The 25,628-nt window shown below is 42.4% G+C and overlaps 1 protein-coding gene across 1 annotated transcript in view; it reads right to left on the reverse strand.

Annotated features, from left to right (window-relative positions):
- The window catches only part of LOC308612120 (taurochenodeoxycholic 6 alpha-hydroxylase-like), a gene marked incomplete at both ends in the record, with an annotated part of 57,901 nt that overhangs the window by 4,448 nt on the left and 27,825 nt on the right, over positions 1-25,628 (reverse strand). Inside the window, 4 exons of the mRNA XM_081224396.1 lie at positions 67-173; positions 642-796; positions 1,170-1,341; positions 2,708-2,827. Coding sequence (XP_081080522.1) covers positions 67-173; positions 642-796; positions 1,170-1,341; positions 2,708-2,827 — 554 coding nt within the window. The remainder of the gene's footprint in view (positions 1-66; positions 174-641; positions 797-1,169; positions 1,342-2,707; positions 2,828-25,628) is intronic.

Genomic DNA, 25,628 nt, shown 5'->3' on the forward strand with positions numbered 1-25,628 from the left:
GGCAGGGACAGTGCCCTTCCTCTGTGCTTCTGGGCAAAGCCTCAGGCCTCTCCTGCCCACACTCACTCTGGCAAAGAGGAGGATGTCCAGGAAATCCAGGTGCCTCTTGCTCCTCACCTTCTCCAGCTCTCCCTCCTTCTGCAGGTGAGCTTTCCTCCGCCTGATCACTCCATCTGTCCCAGAACAGTGGTTCCCAGGCAGAGATGAGGGCTTCTGGGGAACCGGATGCAGCACCCACCATAGCCCCGTCTTCCCCTCAGGCCCAATCTGGGTACCAGATGGATGAGGACGAGGGTAGGAATGGGCGCACATGTCAGGGCAGAGAGCTCCAGCATCGTGTGATCCAGGTCAGGAATCCCCTCAATAGCACAGCCCATGGAGGCTCTGCCGGAATGATGCTGGGAGGGGGTCTCATTCCACCACCGGCAACGTGGTGACACATGTGTCTCCCTGCACCTCACCTGACACCCTGACATCTCGGTTCACAACTCCTGCACCAGGAAGTACCCAGTGTGGGTGTGTGCCAGCCCCTGAAGAGGAAGCAGGAGTCTGGGCTCTGCCTGAGGGGTCAAGGCCAGGCCCTTTTACATGTGCATGATGGGGGTGGGTGGGCGGGAGCCGCCCAGAAGGAGGAGCAGAACCTGTGTGTTGATGGGCCAGCTGGCAGGCCCGGTGGCTCCAGTGGTCTTCAGGGGTCAGTCTGTAGATGATGTCGTTCTGGTGGAAAGCATTTCTTAATCGGGTAATAGTCAGATTGCCGAGGTCCCTGATGGCCTGGATGTAGGACTGGATGTTCCTGAAGGGAGAGGATTCAGAGGAGACTGGAGTGGAGGGAGCCTCTGACCTGGAGATGGAGTGGGGCTCCAGGTGGGGATTCCTCAGTCAGTGGGGACAGGCAGCACTGAGGCTTCGTCATTTCTGCCTTACAACCCTGGAGACCCTCAGTCCTTTACAAGTGGCCTGAGCAGCCAGGCTTCTCCCTGTGTAGGAATCAGGGACCTGTGACTGAGTCAAAGTTGGTCTGGGTAGAATTTGACCGTGGTCCATGACTCTGTGCAGAATGTTGCTTTTTGTGCTGAGAAGCATCCACGCTGCCCTAACTGCCTCTCAGGTAAGTCCTCCCCAGCTGGTGAGAACAAGGACCCTGGCATTGAAATGTTGCCACTGACCTGTCTGTCTGGATGCTGCCCTGATGGCTGAAGGCGCACTTCATGATGGTGTCCAGGGTCATCAAGGAGACGTGTCCAAGGATCTCCAGATGTGAGTCCGAGCTGACGAGCTCCTCCCACCTGTCCTGTGATGGGAGGGGTACATTGACCCTGCTCTGCTCTCCCAGAAGGCCTGTGCTGACAAGGCCAGGCTCTCTGTCTGTCTGTCTGTCTAAATCTTTGGATGAATTTTTCTCACTTTCTAAGTAGATGTGTTATTTAAGACTGTAAAGTAAGTGTGTAATGGGATGGCTATTTTCTCAGAAACTTTTATTATGTAATTTATGATCATCCCTTATAGTTTGACTAAAGTTTGAATTTTAGAAATTAGTTATTATGATAATCAATTTTTGAAGACCAGAAAACACTGTTTCTCAGGTGCCAAAGGGGAGTCTTTTTGTTGATAGCTGAGCTGCACATTTTGGACAGGCGAAGTTCAACTTTAGGGAGTAAACGTCTCAAGTCCAGAGAAGGCTAACTGGATGTTATTGGGGATCCTAAGGAAGGGACATCAGGGACTTCAATTTCTTTTGTTCAACAAATGTTAGCTGAGCACAGTTGGGTGAGAAGCTGGAAACCTGATGGAAGGCGATGTGTTGGCAGGACAAAGCTCTACACAGATTGTAGACCTGGTTTCCAGTTCTTCCCATTAGTGGCTCAGTTCCATGCAGAAACCTGGACGTCTGGCCAGAGTCCACCTGAATGCCATCCTGGGATGTCTAACCTACTGCTGAAACGGACATTGCTCAGGCCAGAACTGCTCAGGCCTGACATTGCTCAGGCCGTGTCCTCAGGTTGTCCTGCTGTCCAAGGAGAATGACCATTGTTCCAGCCTACACTGCTGAAGACTCACAAGCAGGGGCAATGTGAACCCTGTATCTACCATGGCCCTCCTTTCCCTTGGCAATGAACAAATTGTACATCCAAGGTGGTTACTCTTCTGTCCAATCCATTTTACGGGGAGCCCTGTCTCATAGTCAAGACCTGGGACTCTGCCTTTGGAAATATCTTAGAAGGACTTTCCATCAAAGGAAGAGGGATTTATTTATACCAATTTGAAAAGGAAGCTTCTTTCTAAGAGTTGCAAAGTCAGTATATTTGGACATACATATCCCGAGCGTATAAATGCATGCCTGTGTACATCTGTCAGGTATGTCTCAATGTGTCCAAATATGTGCATATGTATGCCAATGAGTGTGTCCAAATTCTTATCTCCATATAGCAGTAGCACATGTGTGTTGAGGTGTATGAGTCACATAGGGTGTGTGATAATGTGTCTATGTGTCTGCAAGAGGCAACAGGGTCTGGCTGTACAGGGGTGTCTGAACACTTGACATTGCATATGTGCACTTCTAACGTGTGATGTGCCTCTCTGTGGGATTGAGCGCATGATTCTGGGGAGCTGTGTCTGATGGATGTCTGAGGGATATATCTGTCTGAGAGTGGACTGTGGATTGAGCTTGCTGTGAGTTGTGCAGGTGAGAGAGAGATGGACTCACCAGCATCAGAGTCAGCCATGAGACCCACGTAGGGCTTCAGGATGTCGTAGTGGAAGGCTGGGGTCAGCATCTGCCGGTGCTGGAACCATGTATGCCCCTCCAACACGAGCAAACCATTCCCTGGGCCACAGATGGGTGTGTGTGTGGGATGGGGAGACTGGATCAGAGGGACGACTTGGGAGGAGGTCTGTCACAGAAAAGGCAGGAAAGGCCAGTACATTTCAGGAATGTGAATTTCCAAAATGGCTGCTCCATTAAGAAGTGACAGTTTGACATAAAGTTTGAAAAAGAGTTGGGGGAACAAGGACCTACTGTATAACACAAGGAACTATACTCAATATTTTGTAATAACCTATAAGGGAAAAGAGTCTGAATCACTCTGCAGTATACCTGAAACTAACAGAACATTGTAAATCAACTATACTCCAATAAATATTTTAAAAATATATTATAAAAAACTAATATATGTTTGAAATATAGTCACAATCTGAAAACATTTAATAATTTCTTACTTTGGTTAGTCATTATTAATTATTCATTGTGCAGAAAAAATGAGAAAAACAAGACATTTACCTCAGAAGTTTTGTCCATAATGATAGGTCATGAAATATAATCTCCTTTCTAGTATATGAAGAATAATATAGTGTAACTTATAGGGCTATTTTAAAGATTAAATGAGGCAATAAATGTATGTTGCATAGAACACATCTGACACTTTATTTTTTAACGTTTTTATTGGAGTATAATTGCTTTACAATGGTGTGTTAGTTTCTGCTTTATAAAAAAGTGAATCAGTTATACATATACATATATCCCCATATCTCTTCCCTCTTGCGTCTCCCTCCCTCCCACCCTCCTTATCTCACCCTTCTAGCTGGTCGCAAAGCACCGAGCTGATCTCCCTGTGCTATGCGGCTGCTTCCCACTAGCTATCTATTTTACACTTAGTAGTGTATATATGTCCATGCCACTCTCTCACTTTGTCCCAGCTTCCCCTTCCCCCTCCCCATGTTCTCAAGTCCATTCTCTAGTAGGTCTGCGTCTTTATTCCTGTCTTGCCCCTAGGTTCTTCATGACCATTTTTTTAGATTCCATATATATGTGTTAGCCTACGGTATTTGTTTTTCTCTTTCTGACTTACTTCATTCACTCTGTATGACAGACTCTAGGTCCATCCACCTCACGACAAATAACTCAATTTCGTTTTGTTTTATGGCTGAGTAATATTCCATTGTATATATGTGCCACATCTTCTTTATCCATTCATCTGTCGATGGACACTTAGGTTGCTTCCATGTCCTGGCTATTGTAAATAGAGCTGCAATGAACATTGTGGTACATGACTCTTTTTGAATTATGGTTTTCTCAGGGTATATGCCCAGTAGTGAGATTGCTGGGTCATATGGTAGTTCTATTTTTAGTTTTTTAAGGAACCTCCATACTGGCTGTATCAATTTACATTCCCACCAACAGTGTATTGAGGGTTCCCTTTTCTCCACACCCTCTCCAGCATTTATTGTTTGTAGATTTTTTGATGATGGCCATTCTGACCAGTGTGGGATGATATTGCATTGTAGTTTTGATTTGCATTTCTCTAATGATTAATGATGTTGAGCATTCTTTGCCATGTGTTTGTTGGCAGTCTGTATATCTTCTTTGGAGAAATGTCTATTTAGGTCTTCTGCCCATTTTTGGATTGGGTTGTTTGTTTTTTTGATATTGAGCTGCATGAACTGCTTTTAAAATTTGGAGATTAATCCTTTGTCCACATCTGACACTTTAATAAGAAGAGTTCATGTTAATAAGAGTTCTTGTTACCTCTTCTTCTTTAGACCTGAAAAAACACTTTAAAGCGTTGTTGGGACTTCCCTGGTGGCACAGTGGTTAAGAATCCGCCTGTAGGACTTCCCTGGTGGCACAGTGGTTGAGAGTCCGCCTGCCAATGCAGGGGACATGGGTTCGTTCCCCAGTCTGGGAAGATCCCACATGCTGCGAAGTGGCTGGGCCTGTGAGCCATGGCCGCTGAGCCTGCGCGTCTGGAGCCTGTGCTCGGCAACGGGAGAGGCCACAACGGTGAGAGGCCCGTGTACCGCAAAAAAAAAAAAAAAATAGAATCCGCCTGCCAATGCAGGGGACACGGGTTCGAACTGTGGTCCAGGAAGATCCCACCTGCCGCGGAGCAACTAAGCCCGTGCGCCACAACTACTGAGCCTGCTCTCTAGATCCCGTGAGCCACAACTTCTGAGTCTGCGTGCCACAACTACTGAAGCCCGCGCTCCTAGAGCCTGTGCTCGGCAACAAGAGAAGCCACTGCAATGAGAAGCCCGCGCACCACAACAGAGTAGCCCCCACTCACCTCAACTAGAGAAAGCCCGCGTGCAGAAATGAAGACCCAAAACAGCCAAAAATAAATAATTTATTTAAAAAAGTGTTGTTGCTACTATCATGAATACTTTTAATAATAATAATACTATGGGCTGCCTTCCCGTCCTGATGCTTGTCAGCTGACAGTCCGTCTCAAGCCACCTCCCACTTGCCTCCCATCCCTGACTCTCTTAGGCTGGCTTGTGGGCTGTAAGGATGGCTGGTAGAGGGTCAGGTATTGATGGTTGAACTGCCAGTCTCTTCTGGAATTTCACAGACCCAGGGGCATGTACCCAAGAGGGAAGATTTGCTCCAGCTGGGATGTGGGTTTTGCTCTACCTGATCTCACCAGGACCACCTTCATGTAGTCAGGGTCAGAGATCACAGGGCTAACCTTGCTCCCCCCTAGTCAGTGAAGATGGACACATGGGAATTTCTCTATCCTTTTCAGCGGTTGTTGCTGTTTCTGTTCCTTTGGAACTATAACAAGAGTAACAAAATAAAAAAACCTTGTTTTAAGGTCAGTTGCTTGGGGTGGGGGTGAATGTTTGGACAGGCATGGAGAGATGGTTCAGAAACTATCCGCAGAGATCAAAGATTAGCTCTGATGAGCTGGGCTCTGATCCAGATTCTTGATATCTCTCCAGAACTTGGCCTAAGATCGGATTCTGTCTCCTTGTTTGTTTCTCACTCAGAATTGCCATTATAAGTTTACACATAGTTCATGCTTGATAAATGTTCAGGGATTAACTCCATGGCGTATAAAACATTTTCATAGACATCTGTAATGCTCAAGACAAACATGTATAAGGGAGGGATTATTACTTGATCCATCTCACTGCAGAATGAGGCAACCCATATTAAAGGATATGCCCAAGTGAGCTGCATCTAAAGTCAAACCTGCTGACTCCAAGGTGTCCTTCCCCAGGGTTCCCAAGGCTCCCTGGGTGCTTCTATTATCAGGTTTCAACTCAATGTTCTAATTGTGGGGCACCGTGTTGACAAGCTTACTTTTCATATATGTCATCCCTGTGTTCCTAGAGCCAGCATAGATCATGGTTCATAGAGATTGTGCCTCCTCACTTTTAAAATAATCAATAATGTTCATGAAGAAGGAGTGAGTACATGCAGGAGTGTGAATGAATGAGTCTTGATTAAAATTGCTGTTGCAAGTGACAGAATCAGAGCTAACGGAAGAGAGAGGAAAAGGACAAAAAGAAAGCTGGGGGCCCAGGGGTGTCTCACGGACCCCAAGGGCAAGGGGCAGCCAGGCTGTGGAAGGGCAGAACCAGGGGCTGAAGGGCTGCCAGGACTGTTTCTCCCATTCTTTCTCTCTGTACCTCCATGCATTCATCTCCCAGCAAGTGTTTATGGAGGTTCCACCTCGTACAGGCACTTTTCTAGAAGCTGGTGATACAGTTACAAACAAACAGATACAGTCGCTGTCCTTGTGCAGCTGGGTCCAGGCAATGCAGGAGGGAACGTCTACCCTTCTGAGGTTGGCACCTCACCATTCTGCCACCATCATGTCTGAGTGGCACTGCTGAATCCTATTCCAAGAATCTGATTCTAATCTCATGGCCAAGGCGTCCACCTGCTACAATCAACTGTGGCTGGGGGTGAATAGGGTTTTCGAAGGCCACTCTGTGCGAGGGAACAGATCTCAGAGCAGACATCCCCAAATGTTTCCACTACAGTGAATGTCAAATACAAGAATAAGTAGATGGGTAGAAGGACTCATTCGTTTATTTGGTAACTCTGTGTTGAGTACTTACTTTGGGTCAACTGCCTTCCTAGGAACTAGAGATCCAGCAGTGAACAACAAAATCCCTGCTATTGTGGAGCTCCTGTTCTAGTGGGGGTGTGGGCGGGGCTGACAATCCTGCCCTGAACTGAGACGTGTCCTGCTTGAATTCATTCTGGGGGCTGCCCTATGTTCCCAGGTCATGTCCATTATTGGGACTGCCCTGCTCTGTTGATCCAGTGCAGGGACTGACTGGTGGGAGCCTCTTACCTCCCAGCTATGTTACTTAGTTTTCCTGGATCTCCTCTTGTTGGCCCAGAGGACTTGGGGTCCGTGTTTCTGCACAGGAGCATGCCTCCTTTCTGATTGCTTGGTGCCCAAGCCAGCCAGCTGCCTACAAATCCTTCTTCATTGGCACTGCCTTTGTTCTACCCAATTATGTATGGCATTCGAATTCCTGACTCTGCCAATTTTAGAGGGGTTGAAAGAAATCTCAGTATTATAAGAGCTAGAAATATTTGGTTGTGATTGCTATATTAGGCCAGTAGAAATTGAGAGGTGATTAAGCACCATGAATAGTATAATTTATGTAAGAGAAATTATCTACTTATTGAGTCTATATATTCTCTGATGGCCATCAGTGTAATGGGAACATCACTGGAGGTGTTTTAGGGGTTCCATCCGTCAACTCTTAACTAAGAAAAGTGACAACTGCATCAAAAAAAGACCACAATTTCTCAAAATCAAAATAATCTGGAAATCGAATACAACCATTTTCATGAACAAACTGGGCTTTGGCTGACTCTCTGTGGCTTATTCCAATAGGAGCCATCTTAGCTCCACTCTGCTGATAATCACTCGGCCTCCTTCTCTTGAGAAAAGACTGGCTCTCACTGTGTGCCCTCATCCCCTGCATCCCCCCGGGGCTGAGTGCTGGCTCACTCAGTGGGTAGGCACTGCCCTTCCCCAGCCTGCAAGCTGCTCCTTTCTCTCTGTCTGCTCTCACTCCACACACCTGGGCTGCGCATCTCTCCAGGTCAGGCTCTGTGTTGGGTACTGGGGTACAGGGGTACAAGAAGGGGATGATACCTCAGCCCCAGGGAGCTCATAGTACAGTGTATGAGGGAAGAGAGCCCAGAGATGAACAGACCCTATTTAATGGCACAAGTCAAATATCAGTATCCTTTGCCTAGAGGCCATCCTTGAGGCCTGATTGATCACTTTGCCTAGGAATATCACAGTTTTAACCACTCAGAGTCCTGCATTCCACCAAACCGAGCCAGTTGGCCCCCCTCTGACTGACATAACCCCCCACCTAGCAGGTGGGCCTCTTTTCCTGTCACCTGACACCTTCTTAGATTCCTGTCTATCATCTCCATGGACTGTGAACCCACAGGGCAGCATCCATCAGACTGATGTCTGTGCTCCTAGGCAAGCTCAGGGCCAGACAGAGAGGATGGGATTGAGGGATGGGGCAGGGAAGCATCTAGAAGCCTGTTCTATGAGAATAGGTGAAGCTGCTCAGCCTGGAGAGTAGGGAGACTTAGTAAGAAGAGCCATTGTCCTCAAAGTGCAGGGCTGCCAGGACAGCCTGCAGATCTACCTAAGGAAGGTGTGTCTGACAGACCTGAGGACACCAGGAACACAGGTTCCTGGGAGGGAGGGAGCTCAGCGAACTGGTATGAGGAGCCAAGACCTGAGAGGTAAGCTGGGTTTTCCCCAGGAACCACGTGCTTGTTACACAACAAGACTTTGTCCTGTGGACTTGTTGACCATGACCATGCTCTGAGAGCGCTGGCCCTCCCTGCCCTCCCACTGCCCCCTGTCCCACCCCTTCCTACCTCCTAGTTTTGCCCGTGGCTAATTAGAAGCCCTTCAAGAACATTTTAATAATCACATTGGAGAGATAGGTTTTGCAATATCAATAGCATAATCATTTCTCCATTCAAATACATGAGAATTTCAAGATTAAGTTTTATCCTTAATCTTAATTATGATATTTTCCTACTAATAGGTTTACTTTGAACTGCAACCAGGAAATGTGCTCAACTGGGACTACATCCCTCACTTCCATCATCCATAGAGGGTCCAACACCAGTTTCAGTGCTACTTCACTGAAGTACTACAGTTGTAGCAGGAGCAGTTTTACTAGTTCCTTTTTATCCTATGTTAGAAAATAATTATACAATTAAATTTTTTATACTCTGCTTAGGAGCCTTTAATATATCATTTATTGCAATCTCTTCTTAAACAAAAAATGGTATTTTAAAAATTGTTCCTTTCTTCTGATAAAACTTTACCTAGGTTCACCAAGAAAAAAAAGAGGATATGTTACAACTCATAACCATAGAAATACAAAGGAACATGAGACTACTATGAATAACTAAATGCCAACAAATTTGATAACTTAGAAGAAATGGATAAATTTCTAGAAACGTACAGCCTACCAAGACTGAATCATGAAGAAAATAGAAAATCTAAACTGGCTGATTACTAGTGAAGAGATTGAATCAGTAATCAAAAACCTTCAACAAACAAAACTCTAGGACCAGACAGCTTCACAGGTGAATTCTATCAAATATTTGAAGAAGAATTAATACCAATCCTTTTCAAATTCTTCCCAAAACAGAAGATAAGAGAACACTTCCAAACTCATTTTACAAGGCCAGTATTACCCTGATATCAAATGCAGACAAGAAGACCACAAGAAAAGAAAATTACAGGCCAATATCTCTGATGAACATAGATACAAGAATTTTCAACAAAATGTTAGTGAACTGAATTCAATAATAATTTAAAACGTGGAAGCACAAAAGACCCTAAATAGCAAAAGCAAACTTGAGAAAAACAGAACAAATCTGGAGGTATCATCCTCCCAGACTTCAGACTATACTATAAAGTTATAGTAATCAAAACAACACAGTATTGTTGTAAAAACAGACACATAGATCACTGGAACAGAATAGAGATCCCAGAAGTAAACTCTCCTAAATGGTTAGTTAATTTATGACAAAGGAGCCAGGAATATACAATGGGAAAAGGACAGTCCCTTTAATAAGTGGTGGAAATTCAGAATGAAGTGGAAGCATGGAGGGAAATGCTTAGAGTCTTAGAGAATACACATTTCATCATAACAGAATGTTGGGAGAAATATAAGCATTAAAGGTATTTCTGATGATGGCTCAGAAGGAAATGAGGGACATGTTATTGGAAACTAGAGAAAACCAAATTTTTTATATAGTGGCAGGAAATTTAGCCGAATTATATGCAGCAGTTGTGTGGAAAGCACGACTTCTATGAAAACACCTTGGATATTTAACTGACAAGATTTCCAAGCAAAATATTGAAAATATGGCCTGGTTTCTTCTTGCTGCTTATAATAAGAAGTGAGAATAAAGAAATAAATTGAGGGAAGAACTGTTAAACAAAAAGAAACTAGTTCTTTATGATCTGGGAAATTGTCAGCTTATCCAGATTGCAAAAATTATGCTAAAATGAAGAGAATCCTTCTTAGGAAATCATGTCATGCAGACAAGTCCAAGGGTGTCCTTTGCTGGTTCTGAAGAGGTCAATGTGTGACACATAGATTCTCTCAAAAACTCAGAAGGCAGGAATAGAGGTGGGATTATTCAGAAAAGACCTCTGGAGGATCTTCCTGTCTAATGGTATGAATCCCTGTGGCATACAGGGGAGATCCACAAGATTTATGAGAATGTTCTATTAGCTGAGCTAACTTGTACTGAAAGGGATCAAGAAAGGACAAAATGAAGGAAGCCTGCTGGACTCCAAATTCTACAGGAAAGAAACAAGCTAACAAAATTACTCAGCTGCAAATATATTCTATCCTTCAAGAGAAAGGGAGAATGACTCCAAGACAAAACCTTAGTGTCAGAGGGTACAGTCATGAGCCCAGAGGATGGAACCTCAAGCCACAAAGGATTATTCCCAGGCCTGAAATATAATGACATTTTCCCTGCTGAATTTTGAAATTGCTACAAACCGGAGACTCCTTTCTTCTCTTGTCTTCCTTTTGGAATAGGAATGTCTATAACTCTTATACTAGGCTTTGTCACCAATTTATTTTGGGAACAGATCAATTGTTTTTTACTTTCAGAGGGCCAAATATTTAGGGGAATTTTGTTCAAGGATGGCTTATACCCAGGCTCACACCCATACCAAAGTGAGATGATTTAGGTAATAAGATTGAGACTTTTGAGCCGATGATATTTCCATGAGACTTTGGACTTGAGTTGATACTATAAAGGATGGAGGTTTGGGGGGTTATAGGATGGAGTGAATGTATTTTGCAAGTGAAATGGACATGAATCTTTGGGAGACAGAGGGCAGACATTCGTAGGCTGAATAATGACTCCCAAATATATCAGATTCTATTGATAATTCTAGGACCATGTAAATATTACCTTACTAGAAAAAATGGTCTGGGAAGATGTGATTACATTCAGAATTTTGAGACTGGGAGATTATCCTGGATTATCAAGGTGGCTCCCAGATTAAATCATTTGTATCCTGATAAGAGGGAGGCAGAGGTAGATGTAACACACACGGGAGATGATCATGTGAAGACAGAGTGAAAAGAGATTTGAAGATGCTGACTTTGAAGAATGGAGATATGTGGCCATAAGCCAAGGAATTCCAGCAGCCACCAGAAGCTGGAAAAGAAAGGGAATGAATTCACTGTAGAGATTCCAGAGAGAGTGTGGCTCTGCCAATATCTTGATTTTGCCCCAGGGATACTAATTTCACACTATGGCCCCAAGAATGATGACATATTAAATTTGTATTGTTTTAAGCCACCAAAGTTCTGGTACATTGCTACAGTTGCCCCAGGAGACTAATATAGGTAGGATAGGAATCCTTTCTCTGAATACTTCATAGAATTATTCATTCAGTCAGTCATTAATTCACCCCAAAACTACTATATTTTGAGTTCACAGTTTAGTGCCCAAAGGCAGAGAAATAAATTAGTACAATAAATTATGATAAAGGATGTCCTGAAGGAATGAATAGTAGGTGTAGGCAACCTAGGGAAAGAGATGATTAAAAAATAAAGAAGTCTTACTAGCTGAATGGACACAAAAACAGGATCCATATATATGCTGTCTACAAGATACCCCCTTCAGACCTAAGGACACATACAGACTGAAAGTGAGGGGATGGAAAAAGATATTCCATTCAAATGGAAATCAAAAGAAAGCTGGAGTAGCAATTCTCATATCAGACAAAATACACTTTAAAATAAAGACTATTACAAGAGACAAAGAAGGACACTACATAATGATCAAGGGATCAATCCAAGAAGAAGATATATTGTAAATATTTATGCACCCAACATAGAAGCACCTGAATGCATAAGGCAAATGCTAACAGCCATAAAAGGGGAAATTGACACTAACACAATAATAGGAGGGGACTTTAACACTCCACTTTCACCAATGGACAGATCATCCAAAGTGAAAATAAATAAGGAAACACAAGCTTTAAATGACACATTAGACAAGACGGACTTAATTGATATTTATAGGACATTCCATCCAAAAACAACAGAATACACTTTCTTCTCAAATGCTTATGGAACTTCCTCCAGGACAGAGCATATCCTGGGTCAAAATTCAAGCCTTGGAAAATTTAAGAAAACTGAAATCATATCAAGTATCTTTTCTGACAACAACGCTGTGAGACTAGATATCAACTACAGGAAAAAAATCTGTAAAAAATACAAACACATGGAGGCTAAACACTACACTACTAAATAACCAGACTTCACTGTAGAAATCAAAGCGGAAATAAAAAAATACCTAGAAACAAATGACAGAGAAAACACAACAACCCAAAACCTATGGGATGCAGCAAAAGCAGCTCCAAGAGGGAAGTTTATAGCAATACAATCCTACCTCAAGAAACAAGAAACATCTCAAATAAACAACCTAACCTTACACCTAAAGCAATTAGGGAAAGAAGAACAAAAAAACTCCAAAGTTAGTAGAACTAAAGAAATCATAAAGATCAGATCAGAAATAAGTGAAAAAGAAATGAAGGAAACGATAGCAAAGATCAACAAAACTAAAAGCTGGTTCTTTGAGAAGATAAACAAAATTGATAAACCATTAGACAGATTCATCAAGAAAAAAAGGGAGAAGACTCAAATCAATAGAATTAGAAATGAAAAAAGAGAAATGACAACTGACACTGCAGAAATACAAAGCATCATGAAAGATTACTACAAGCAACTATATGCCAATAAAATGGACAACCTGGCAGAAATGGACAAATTCTTAGAGAAGCACAAGCTTCCAAGACTGAACCAGGAAGAAATAGAAAATATAAACAGACCCATCACAAACATTGAAATTGAAAGTGTGATTAAAAATCTTCCAACAAACAAAAGCCCCGGACCAGGTAGCTTCACAGGCAAATTCTCTCAGACATTTAGAGAAGAGCTAACACCTATCCTTCTCAAACTCTTCCAAAATATAGCAGAGGGAGGAACACACCCAAACTCATTCTATGAGGCCACCATCACCCTGATACCAAAACCAGACAAAGATGTCACAAAAAAAGAAAACTACAGGCCAATATCACTGATGAACACAGATGCAAAAATCCTCAACAAAATACTAGCAAACAAAATCCAACAGCATATTAAAAGGATCATACACCATGATCAAGTGGGGTTTATCCCAGGAATGCAAGGGTTCTTCAAAGTATGCAAATCAGGGCTTCCCTGGTGGTGCAGTGGTTGAGAGTCCGCCTGCCAATGCAGGGAACATGGGTTCATGCCCCAGTCCGGGAAGATCCCACATGCCGCGGAGCGGCTAGGCCCGTGAGCCATGGCCACTGAGCCTGCACGTCTGGAGCCTGTGCTCCGCAAAGGGAGAGGCCACAACATTGAGAGGCCCGAATACTGCAAAAAACAAAAAACAAACAAACAAAAAAATGCAAATCAATCAATGTGATACACCATATTAACAAATTGAAGGAGGAAAACCATATGATCATCTAAATAGATGCAGAAAAAGCTTTTGACAAAATTCAACACCCATTTATGATAAAAACCCTCCAGAAAGTAGGCAAAAAGAGAACTTATCTCAGCATAATAAAGGCCATAGATGACAAACCCACAGCCAACATTGTTCTTAATGGTGAAAAACTGAAAACATTTCCACTAAGATTAGGAATAAGACAAGATTGCCCATCCTCACCACTATTATTCAACATAGTTTTGGAAGTTTTAGCCACAGCAATCAGAGAGGATAAAGAAGTAAAAGGAAGCCAAATTAGAAAAGGAGAAGTAAATGTCACTGTTTGCAGATGACATGATACTATACATAGAAAATCCTAAAGAAGCTACCAGAAAACTACTAGAGCTAATCAATGAATTTGGTAAAGTAGCAGGGTACAAAATTAATGCACAGGGCTTCCCTGGTGGCGCAGTGGTTGAGAGTCCGCCTGCCAAAGCAGAGGACATGGGTTCATGCCCTGGTCTGGGAAGATCCCACATGCCACGGAGTGGCTAGGCCCATGAGCCATGGCCACTGAGCCTGTGCATCCGGGGCCTGTGCTCTGCAATGGGAGAGGCCACAACAGTGAGAGGCCCGTGTACATCAAAAAAAAAAAAAAAAAGAAAAAAAAATTAAGGCACAGAAATCCCTTGCATTTCTATACACGAATGATGAAAAACCTGAAAGAGAAATTAAGGAAACAACCCCATATATCATGAATAAAATACCTAAGACTAAACCTACCTAAAAAGACAAAAGACCTGTATGCAGAAAACTATAAGACACTGTTGAAAGAAATTAAAGATGATACATACAGATGGAGATATACACCATGTTCTTGTACTAGAAGATTCAACATTGTGAAAATGACTATACTACACAAAGCAATCTACAGATTCAGTGCAATCCCTATCAAACTACCACTGGCATTTTTCACAGAACTAGAACAAAATATTTCACAATTTGTGTGGAAACACAAAAGACCCTGAATAGCCAAAGCAATCTTGAGAACGAAAAACGGAGCTGGAGGAATCAGGCTCCCTGACTTCAGACTATACTACAAAGCTACAGTAATCAAGACAGTATTGTACTGGCACAAAAACAGAAATATAGATCAATGGAACAGGCTAGAAAACCCAGAGAAAAACCCACGCACATATGGTCACCTTATCTTTGATAAAGGAGGCAAGAATATACAATGGAGAAAAGACAACCTCTTCAACAAGTGGTGCTGGGAAAACTGGACAGCTACATGTACATGAATGAAATTAGAACACTCCCTAGCACCATACACAAAAATAAACTCAAAATGGATTAAAAACCTAAATGTAAGGCTAGACACTATAAAACTTAGAGGAAAACAGGCAGAACACTCTATGACATAAATCACAGTAAGATCTTTTTTGACCACCTCCTAGAGAAATGGAAATAAAAACAAAAATAAACAAATGGCACCTGATGAAACTTACAAGCTTTTGCATGGCAAAGGAAACCATAAAGAAGATGAAAAGACCCTCAGAATGGGAGAAAATATTTGCAAATGAAGAAACTGACAAAAGATTAATCTCCAAAATATACAAGCAGTTCATGCAGCTCAGTATTAAAAAAACAAACAATCCAGTTTAAAAAAGGGCAAAAGACCTAAATAGACATTTCTCTAAAGAAGATATACAGATGGCCAACAAACACGTGAAAGGATGCTCAACATCACTAATCATTAGAGGAATGCAAATCAAAACTACAATGAGGTATCACCTCAAACAGGTCAGAATGGCCATCATCAAAAATCTACAGACAATAAATGCTGGAGAGGATGTGGATAATAGGGAACCCTCTTGCACTGTTGGTGGGAATGTAAATTGATACAGCCACTATGGAGAACAGTATGGAAGTTCCTTAAAAAACAAAAAATAGAACTACCATATGACCCAGCAATCTCACTACTGGGTATATACGAGAAAACCATATTCAAAGAGAGTCATGTACCACAATATTCATTGCAGCACTATTTACAAGAGCCAGGACATGGAAGCAATGTAAGTGTCCATTGACATGGGCTTCCCTGGTGGCGCAGTGGTTGAGAGTCCGCCTGCCGATGCAGGGGACACGGGTTCGTGCCCCGGTCTGGGAAGATCCCACATACTGCTGAGCGGCTAGGCCCGTGGGCCATGGCTGCTGAGCCTGCGTGTCCGGAGCCTGTGCTCCGCAACGGGAGAGGCCTCAACAGTGAGAGGCCCGCGTACCGCAAAAAAAAAAAAAAAAAAAAAAAAAAAAAGTGTCCATTGACAGATAAGTGGATAAAGATGATGTGGCACATATATACAATGGAATATTACTCAGCCATAAAAAGAAACGACATTGAGTTATTTGTAGCGAGGTGGATGGACCTAGAAACTGTCATACAGAGTCAAGTAAGTCAGAAAGAGAAAAACAAATACCGTATGCTAACACATATATATGGAATCTAAAAAAAAAAAAAAGAAAATGGTTCTGAAGAACCTAGGGGCAGGACAGGAATAAAGATGCAAACGTAGAAAAAATCTGATCACAGACTTCCGGGGAAGATGGCAGAAGAGTAAGACGCGGAGATCGCCTTCCTCCCCACAGATACACCAGAAATACAGCTACACGTGGAACAACTCATACAGAACACGTACTGTACGCTGGCAGAAGACCTCAGACCTCCCAAAAGGCAAGAAACTCCCCACGTACCTGGGTAGGGCAAAGCGGAGAGATTCCCGCACAGAGGATCGGTGCCAACCGGCACTCACCAGCCCGAGAGGCTTGTCTGCTCATCCGCCGGGGCGGGCGGCGCTGGGAGCTGAGGCTCGGGCTTCAGTTGGAGCGTAGGGAGAGGACTGGGGTGGGCGGCGTGAACACAGCCTGAAGGGGCTAATGCACCACAGCTACCCGGGAGGGAGTCCGGGAAAAAGTTTGGACCTGCCGAAGAGGCAAGAGACTTTTTCTTCCCTCTTTGTTTCCTGGTGCGCGAGGAGAGGGGATTAAGACCGCTGCTTGGAGGAGCTCCAGAAACGGGCACGAGCCGCAGCTGAAAGCGCGGACCCCAGAGATGGGCGTGGGATGCTGGGGCTGCTGCCGCCGAAGCGAGGCCTGTGTGCGAACGCAGGTCACTGTCCACACCCCCCTTCCGGGGAGCCTGTGCAGCCCGTCACTGCCGGGGTCCCGGGATCCAGGGACGGCTTCCCTGGGAGAACGCACGGCGCGCCTCGGGCTGGTGCAACGTCACGCCGGCCTCTGCCGCTGCAGGCTCCACCCGCACTCCGTGCCCCTCCCTGCCCCCCGGCCTGAGTGAGCCAGAGTCCCCGAAGAGGCTGCTCCTTTAACCCTGTCCTGTCTGAGCGAAGAACAGACGCCCTCCGGCGACCTACACGCAGAGGCGGGGCCAAATCCAAAGCTGAGACCCGGGAGCTGTGAGAACAAAGAAGAGAAAGGGAAATCTCTCCCAGCAGCCTTAGAAGCAGTGGATTAAAGCTCCACAATCAACTTGATGTACTCTGCATCTGTGGAATACATGAATGGACAACGAATCATCCCAAATTGAGGAGCCAGGAGTCAGTGCTGGGCCTCTGAGGTGGGAGAGCCAACTTCAGGACACTGGTCCACAAGAGACCTCCCAGCTCCACATAATATCAAATGGCGAAAATCTTCCAGAGATCTCCATCTCAACACCAGCACCCAGCTTCACTCAACGACCAGCAAGCTACAGTGCTGGACACCCTATGCCAAACAACTAGCAAGACAGGAACACAATGCCACCCATTAGCAGAGAGGCTGCCTAAAATCATAAAAAGTCCACAGACACCCCAAAATACACCACCAGACGTGGACCTGTCCCCCAGAAAGACAAGATCCAGCCTCATCCACCAGAACACAGGCACTAGTCCCCTCCACCAGGAAGCCTACACAACCCACTAAACCAACCTTAGCCACTGGGGACAGACACCAAAAACAACGGGAACTACGAACCTGCAGCCTGCAAAAAGGAGACCCCAAACACAGTAACATAAGCAAAATGAGAAGACAGAAAAACACACAGCAGGAGAAGGAGCAAGATAAAAACCCACCAGACCTAACAAATGAAGAGGAAATAGGCAGTCTACCTGAAAAAGAATTCAGAATAATGATAGTAAAGATGATCCAAGATTCTATTTCCAAGATCCAAAATCTTGGAAATAGAATGGACAAAATGCAAGAAACAGTTAACAAGGACCTAGAAGAACTAAAGATGAATCAAGCATCGATTAAAAACACAATAAATGAAATAAAAAATACTCTAGATGGGATCAATAGCAGAATAACTGAGGCAGAAGAACGGATAAGTGAGGTGGAAGATAAAATAGTGGAAATAACTGATGCAGAGCAAAATAAAGAAAAAAGAATGAAAAGAACAGAGGACAGTATCAGAGACCTCTGGGACAACATTAAACGCACCAACATTCGAATTATAGGGGTTCCAGAAGAAGAAGAGAAAAAGAAAGGGACTGAGAAAATATTTGAAGAGATTATAGTTGAAAACTTCCCTAATATGGGAAAGGAAATAGTTAATCAAGTCCAGGAGGCATAGAGAGTCCCATACAGAATAAATCCAAGGAGAAATACGCCAAGACACATATTAATCAAACTGTCAAAAATTAAACACAAAGAAATCATATTAAAAGCAGCAAGGCAAAAACAACAAATAACACACAAGGGAATCCCCATCAGGTTAACAGCTGATCTCTCAGCAGAAACTCTACAAGCCAGAAGGGAGTGGCAGGACATAATTAAAGTGATGAAGGAGAAAAACCTGCAACCAAGATTACTCTACCCAGCAAGGATCTCATTCAGATTTGATGGAGAAATTAAAACCTTTACAGACAAGCAAAAGCTGAGAGAGTTCAGCACCACCAAACCAGCTTTACAACAAATGCTAAAGGAACTTCTCTAGGCAAGAGACACAACAGAAGGAAAAGACCTACAATAACGAACCCAAAACAATTAAGGAAATGGGAATAGGAACATACATATCAATAATTACCTTAAATGTAAATGGACTAAATGCTCCCACCAAAAGACACAGATTGGCTGAATGGATACAAAAATAAGACCCATATATATTCTGTCTACAAGAGACCCACTTCAGATCTAGAGACACATGCAGATTGAAAGTAAGGGGGTGGAAAAAGATATTCCATGCAAATGGAAATCAAAAGAAAGCTGGAGTAGCAATTCTTATATCAGACAAAATAGACTTTAAAATAAAGACTATTAGAAGAGACAAAGAAGGACACTACATAATGATCAAGGGATCGATCCAAGAAGAAGATATAACAATTGTAAATATTTATGCACCCAACATAGGAGCACCTCAATACATAAGGCAAATACTAACAGCCATAAAAGGGGAAATCGACAGTAACACACTCATAGTAGGGGACTTTAACACCCCACTTTCACCAATGGACAGATCGTCCAAAATGAAAATAAATAAGGAAACACAAGCTTTAAATGATACATTAAACAAGATGGACTTAATTGATATTTATAGGACATTCCATCCAAAAACAACAGAATACACATTTTTCTCAAGTGTTCATGGAACATTCTCCAGGATAGATCATATCTTGGGTCACAAATCAAGCCTTGGTAAATTTAAGAAAATTGAAATTGTATCAAGTATCTTTTCCGACCACAATGCTATGCGACTAGACATCAATTACAGGAAAAGATCTGTAAAACACATGGAGGCTAAACAATACACTACTCAATAACGAAGTGATCACTGAAGAAATCAAAGAGGAAATAAAAAAATACCTAGAAACAAATGACAATAGAGACACGAGGACCCAAAACCTATGGGACGCAGCAAAAGTAGTTCTAAGGGGAAAATTTATAGCAATATAAACCCACCTTAAGAAACAGGAAACATCTCGAGTAAACAACCTGACCCTGCACCTAAAGCAATTAGGGAAAGAAGAACAAAAAACCCCCAAAGTTAGCAGAAGGAAAGAAATCATAAAGATCTGATCAGAAATAAATGAAAAAGAAATGAAGGAAACGATAGCAAAGATCAATAAAACTAAAAGCTGGTTCTTTGAGAAGATAAACAAAATTGATAAACCATTAGCCAGACTCATCAAGAAAAAAAGGGAGAAGACTCAAATCAATAGAATTAGAAATGAAAAAGGAGAAGTAACAACTGACACTGCAGAAATACAAAAGATCATGAGAGATTACTACAAGCAGCTCTATGCCAATAAAATGGACAACCTGGAAGAAATGGACAAATTCTTAGAAATGCACAACCTGCCAAGACTGAATCAGGAAGAAATAGAAAATATGAATAGACCAATCACAAGCACTGAAATTGAAAGTGTGATTAAAAATCTTCCAACAAACAAAAGCCCAGGAACAGATGGCTTCACAGGCGAATTCTATCAAATATTTAGAGAAGAGCTAACACCTATCCTTCTCAAACTCTTCCAAAATATAGCAGAGGGAGGAGCACTCCCAAACTCATTCTACGAGGCCACCATCACCTTGATACCAAAACCAGGCAAGGATGTCACAAAGAAAGAAAACTACAGGCCAATATCACTGATGAACATAGATGCAAAAATCCTCAACAAAATACTAGCAAACAGAATCCAACAGCACATTAAAAGGATCATACACCATGATCAAGTGGGGTTTATTCCAGGAATGCAAGGATTCTTCAATATATGCAAATCAATCAATGTGATACACCATATTAACAAATTGAAGAAGAAAAAACATATGATCATCTCAATAGATGCAGAGAAAGCTTTTGACAAAATTCAACACCCATTTATGATAAAAACCCTCCAGAAAGTAAGCATAGATGGAACTTTCCTCAACATAATAAAGGCCATATATGACAAACCCACAGCCAACATCGTCCTCAATGGTGAAAAACTGAAACTATTTCCACTAAGATCAGGAACAAGACAAGGCTGCCCACTCTCACCACTCTTATTCAACTTAGTTTTGGAAGTTTTAGCCACAGCAATCAGAGAAGAAAAGGAAATAAAAGGAATCCAAATTGGAAAAGAAGAAGTAAAGCTGTCACTGTTTGCAGATGACATGATATTATACATAGAGAATCCTAAAGATGCTACCAGAAAACTACCAGAGCTAATCAATGAATTTGGTAAAGTAGCAGGATACAAAATTAATGCACAGAAATCTCTGGCATTCCTGTACACTAATGATGAAAAATCTGAAAGTGAAATCAAGAAAACACTCCCATTTACCATTGCAACAAAAAGAATAAAATATCTAGGAATAAACCTACCTAAGGAGACAAAAGACCTGTATGCAGAAAATTATAAGACACTGATGAAAGAAATTAAAGATGATACAAATAGATGGAGAGATATACCATGCTCCTGAATTGGAAGAATCAATACTGTGAAAATGACTCTACTACCGAAAGCAATCTACAGATTCAATGCAATCCCTACCAAACTACCACTGGCATTTTTCACAGAACTAGAACAAAAAATTTCAAAATTTGTTTGGAAAAATAAAAAACCCCGAATAGCCAAAGCAATCTTGAGAACGAAAAACGGAGCTGGAGGAATCAGGCTCCCTGACTTCAGACTATACTACAAAGCTACAGTAATCAAGACAGTGTAGTACTGGCACAAAAACAGAAAGATAGATCAATGGAACAGGATAGAAAGCCCAGAGATAAACCCATGCACATGTGGTCAACTTATCTTTGATAAAGGAGGCAGGAATGTACAGTGGAGAAAGGACAGCCTCTTCAATAAGTGGTGCTGGGAAAACTGGACAGGGACATGTAAAAGTATGAGATTAGATCATTCCCTAACACCATACACAAAAATAAGCTCAAAATGGATTAAAGACCTAAATGTAAGGCCAGAAACTATCAAACTCTTAGAAGAAAACATAGGCAGAACACTCTATGACATAAATCACAGCAAGATCCTTTTGGACCCACCTCCTAGAGAAATGGAAATGAAAACAAAGATAAACAAATGGGACCTAATGAAACTTCAAAGCTTTTGCACAGCAAAGGAAACCATAAACAAGACCAAAAGACAACCCTCAGAATGGGAGAAAATATTTGCAAATGAAGCAACTGACAAAGGATTAATCTCCAAAATTTATAAGCAGCTCATGCAGCTCAATAACAAAAAAACAAACAACCCAATCCAAAAATGGGCAGAAGACTTAAATAGGCATTTCTCCAAAGAAGATATACAGACTGCCAACAAACACATGAAAGAATGCTCACCATCATTAATCATTAGAGAAATGCAAATCAAAACTACAATGAGATATCACCTCACACCAGTCAGAATGGCCATCATCAAGAAATCTAGAAACAATAAATGCTGGAGAGGGTGTGGAGAAAAGGGAACACTCTTGCGCTGCTGGTGGAAATGTGAATTGGTACAGCCACTATGGAGAACAGTATGGAGGTTCCTTAAAAAACTAAAAATAGAACTACCATATGACCCAGCAATCCCACTACTGGGCATATACCCTGAGAAAACCATAATTCAAAAAGAGACATGTACCAAAATGTTCATTGCAGCTCTATTCACAATAGCCCGGAGATGGAAACAACCTAAGTGTCCATCATCGGATGAATGGATAAAGAAGATGTGGCACATACATACAATGGAATATTACTCAGCCATAAAAAGAAACGAAACTGAGCTATTTGTAATGAGGTGGATAGACCTAGAGTCTGTCATACAGAATGAAGTAAGTCAGAAAGAGAAAGACAAATACAGTATGCTAACACATATATATGGAATTTAAGAAAAAAAAATGTCATGAAGAACATAGGGGTAAAACAGGAATAAAGACACAGACCTACTAGAGAATGGACTTGAGGATATGGGGAGGGGGAAGGGTAAGCTGTGACAAAGCGAAAGAGAGGCATGGACATATATACAGTACCAAACGTAAGGTAGATAGATAGTGGGAAGCAGCCGCATAGCACAGGGAGATCAGCTCGGTGCTTTGTGACCGTCTGGAGGGGTGGGATAGGGAGGGTGGGAGGGAGGGAGATGCAAGAGGGAAGGGATGGGGGAACAGATGTATATGTATGACTGATTCACTTTGTTATAAAGCAGAAACTAATAAAAAAAAAAGACGCAGACGTAGAGAATGGACTTGAGGACACAGGGAGGGGGAAGGGTAAGCTGGGACGAAGTGAGAGAGTGGCATGGACATATATACACTACCAAATGTAAAACAGATAGCTAGTGGGAAGCAGCCGCATAGCACAGGGAGATCAGCTCGGTGCTTTGTGTCCACCTAGAGGGGTGGGATAGGGAGGGTGGGAGGGAAACGCAAGAGGGAGGAGATATGGGGATATATGTATATGTATACCTGTTTCACTTTATCATACAGCAGAAACTAACATACCATTGTAAAGCAATTATACTCCAGTAAAGACGTTAAAAATAAATAAATAAATAAATAATAAAAAAATAAAGGTCAAAGCTTTTCCCAGTTTGGTGGGTAATAAAAAAATAAAAAAATAAAAATAAAATAAAGAGGTCTTGGAGGATGGATAGGAGAATACCAGTTGGCAACGCTTGAAAATTTTTAATGTATTAGCAAATCCATGGACATCATACATAAAAAAGCCAGGGATGAGGACACCATCGTCAACCCAACCCTTCTCTCACTTTTCTCATCGTTATCTCCTTCAAGATCATATCCAAGACCCAAAATGCAGAAAGTAAAAAAAAATGAATTTCAAGGAGAATTACTTGGAAGGGATCCTCCAAGGGGCCCCATTTCCTACAGACCTGCTCTTCCACTTATTTACCTCTTACTCCCAACACCCTCCTCCTTTGCCTGTCCTCGTGACAGCTAATTCATTACACAACCCATGAGGCCAGAGTTCTTTTCTTTCTCCCCTAAATCCTGGGCTCGGTCCAAACTCCAGGGCATGTAACCACTTACATTTATTCCTCTCCACTTTCCCCCAGTTCTGTGGTTGCTCTCCATCCCCCTCTGGGCACCCCTCCCCCCACACACAGGGATGCTTGGACTCCAACTCTTTCCCTTACTTGGCTTAGCACCAGCTTTTTGCCCACAGCATAGGGGCAGTAAGGGAAAGACCTTTGAAGTGGGAGAGCCTGGGTTTGAATTCTGCTTGTACCTCTTTCTTTCCCTCCCTCAGTCCTCGGCTTCTTCTATATAGTTGCGTTCACAATGCTCGGTAATAGTGAACACTAGTGAGCACTTCCTATGTTCTAGGCACTGAGCAAAGCCCAGTATATCGTTTCTCCCACAACAATCCTACAAAACTGATTAAAAAAAATCCCCATACTCTAGAGGAGAAAACTAAGGCACAAAGAGGTTAGCTGCTTGCTCAGGGTCACTCTGTTGGCAAGAAGTAGAGCCAGGATGCAAACCCAGGGAGTCTAGCTCCAGAGACTTTGCTGTTAACCGTGAACGTAGAGAGATGACTAGTGGCTTGAGCCTCTGTTCCATACATGACAGCCCCCTAATTTTCCAGGGGCGTTTCATGTTTGATCTGTTTTCCAGTGTTTCCAAGTAGCAGGAGAGTGTTTCAGGTTATCAACTCCATGTACTGGTATGAATGCCAGCGTCACTATCCAGGGATGCTTTTGTGAGAAAGGGTTAGGCAAACCATGTGCTTAGATGGAGCAGTCATTGAAAATGATGTTTATGGAGACTTTTCAATGAGTTTAAAACAAAGTGATCAAAGCAGACTGTACAACTCTCTGTAGCGTATGAGCTAAACTCAAAAAAACTGTGTCATCTGTGGTCAATATTTATTAACCAGTAAATATTTTTCCCATTCATTTGGTACCCACACAACCCAACCAAGGACTCCTTGAAGGTTGTCACTAGGCATTCTATATCCTTATACCTTCCATAGCCTGGACCAGAGGACTCTGCCTACTGATGATGCCCAATAAATACTTACTGATTTGATGAACAGATGAAGGAGGGACAAGCACAACTTTGCACTACTTAAATCATCATCTTCAACAGACTAGGGTGAGTTTTGGGTGTCATATTTTTAAAAAGGAAATTAATATTTTTATTCCAGGATGCTTCCTGATTCAGTTTATAGGCAACAGAAAGGCAGAAGAGGTGATGTAGTCAATTCCCAAGGCAGCAGCTTGAAGCGATTACTGCTGTGGGGAGATCACTCCAGGCACTTCTTGTTTTCTGTGTTTGAAAAAGTTGGGTTTGATGCTGATGCAATTTATCATATTGTGATTATTTTTACTCTCCTACAAAGACTGCAACTTCCAGGCAAAAGTTTTTTAAACCTAAATATTTGCTTGCTTTCCCATTCAGTGCAAGGCACAGAGCTATTCTGTTTATTTTCACCTGGGTCAATCTATATCATCACTTTTTACCTGGAATGAGATACAGAAGTGATTCTGAGAAAGTGAGGTCTCTTACTCTGTACTCTGCACGACACAGGCAGTATAAGCAGGAAAGGTTTAAAACTATCTCCTCAACGTTTGCATAGTGCTTATACTTTCCAAAGCACAGTCACAGTGACTCCTCAATTTACCAGGTGTTATTAACCTTGGTTTATGGACAAGAAAACAGGGCCAGACATGTCAGTTGACTTTTCAAGGCACAAAGCAAGTAAGTGTCGGAGTTAAGACCATCACCTCAAATTTCTAACTCCAGGTTTGCTAATACATTGCTCTCACTCATTTTGCAGCTACTTGCTTTGTGCTGGCATGATGCCAAGTGCTTTCTCTATGATGTCTCTTCATCCTTTCAATAC

This window comes from Mesoplodon bidens (assembly GCF_964165515.1).
Source record: "Mesoplodon bidens genome assembly, chromosome: 2".
In the NCBI taxonomy this organism is placed as follows: Eukaryota; Metazoa; Chordata; class Mammalia; order Artiodactyla; family Ziphiidae; genus Mesoplodon; species Mesoplodon bidens.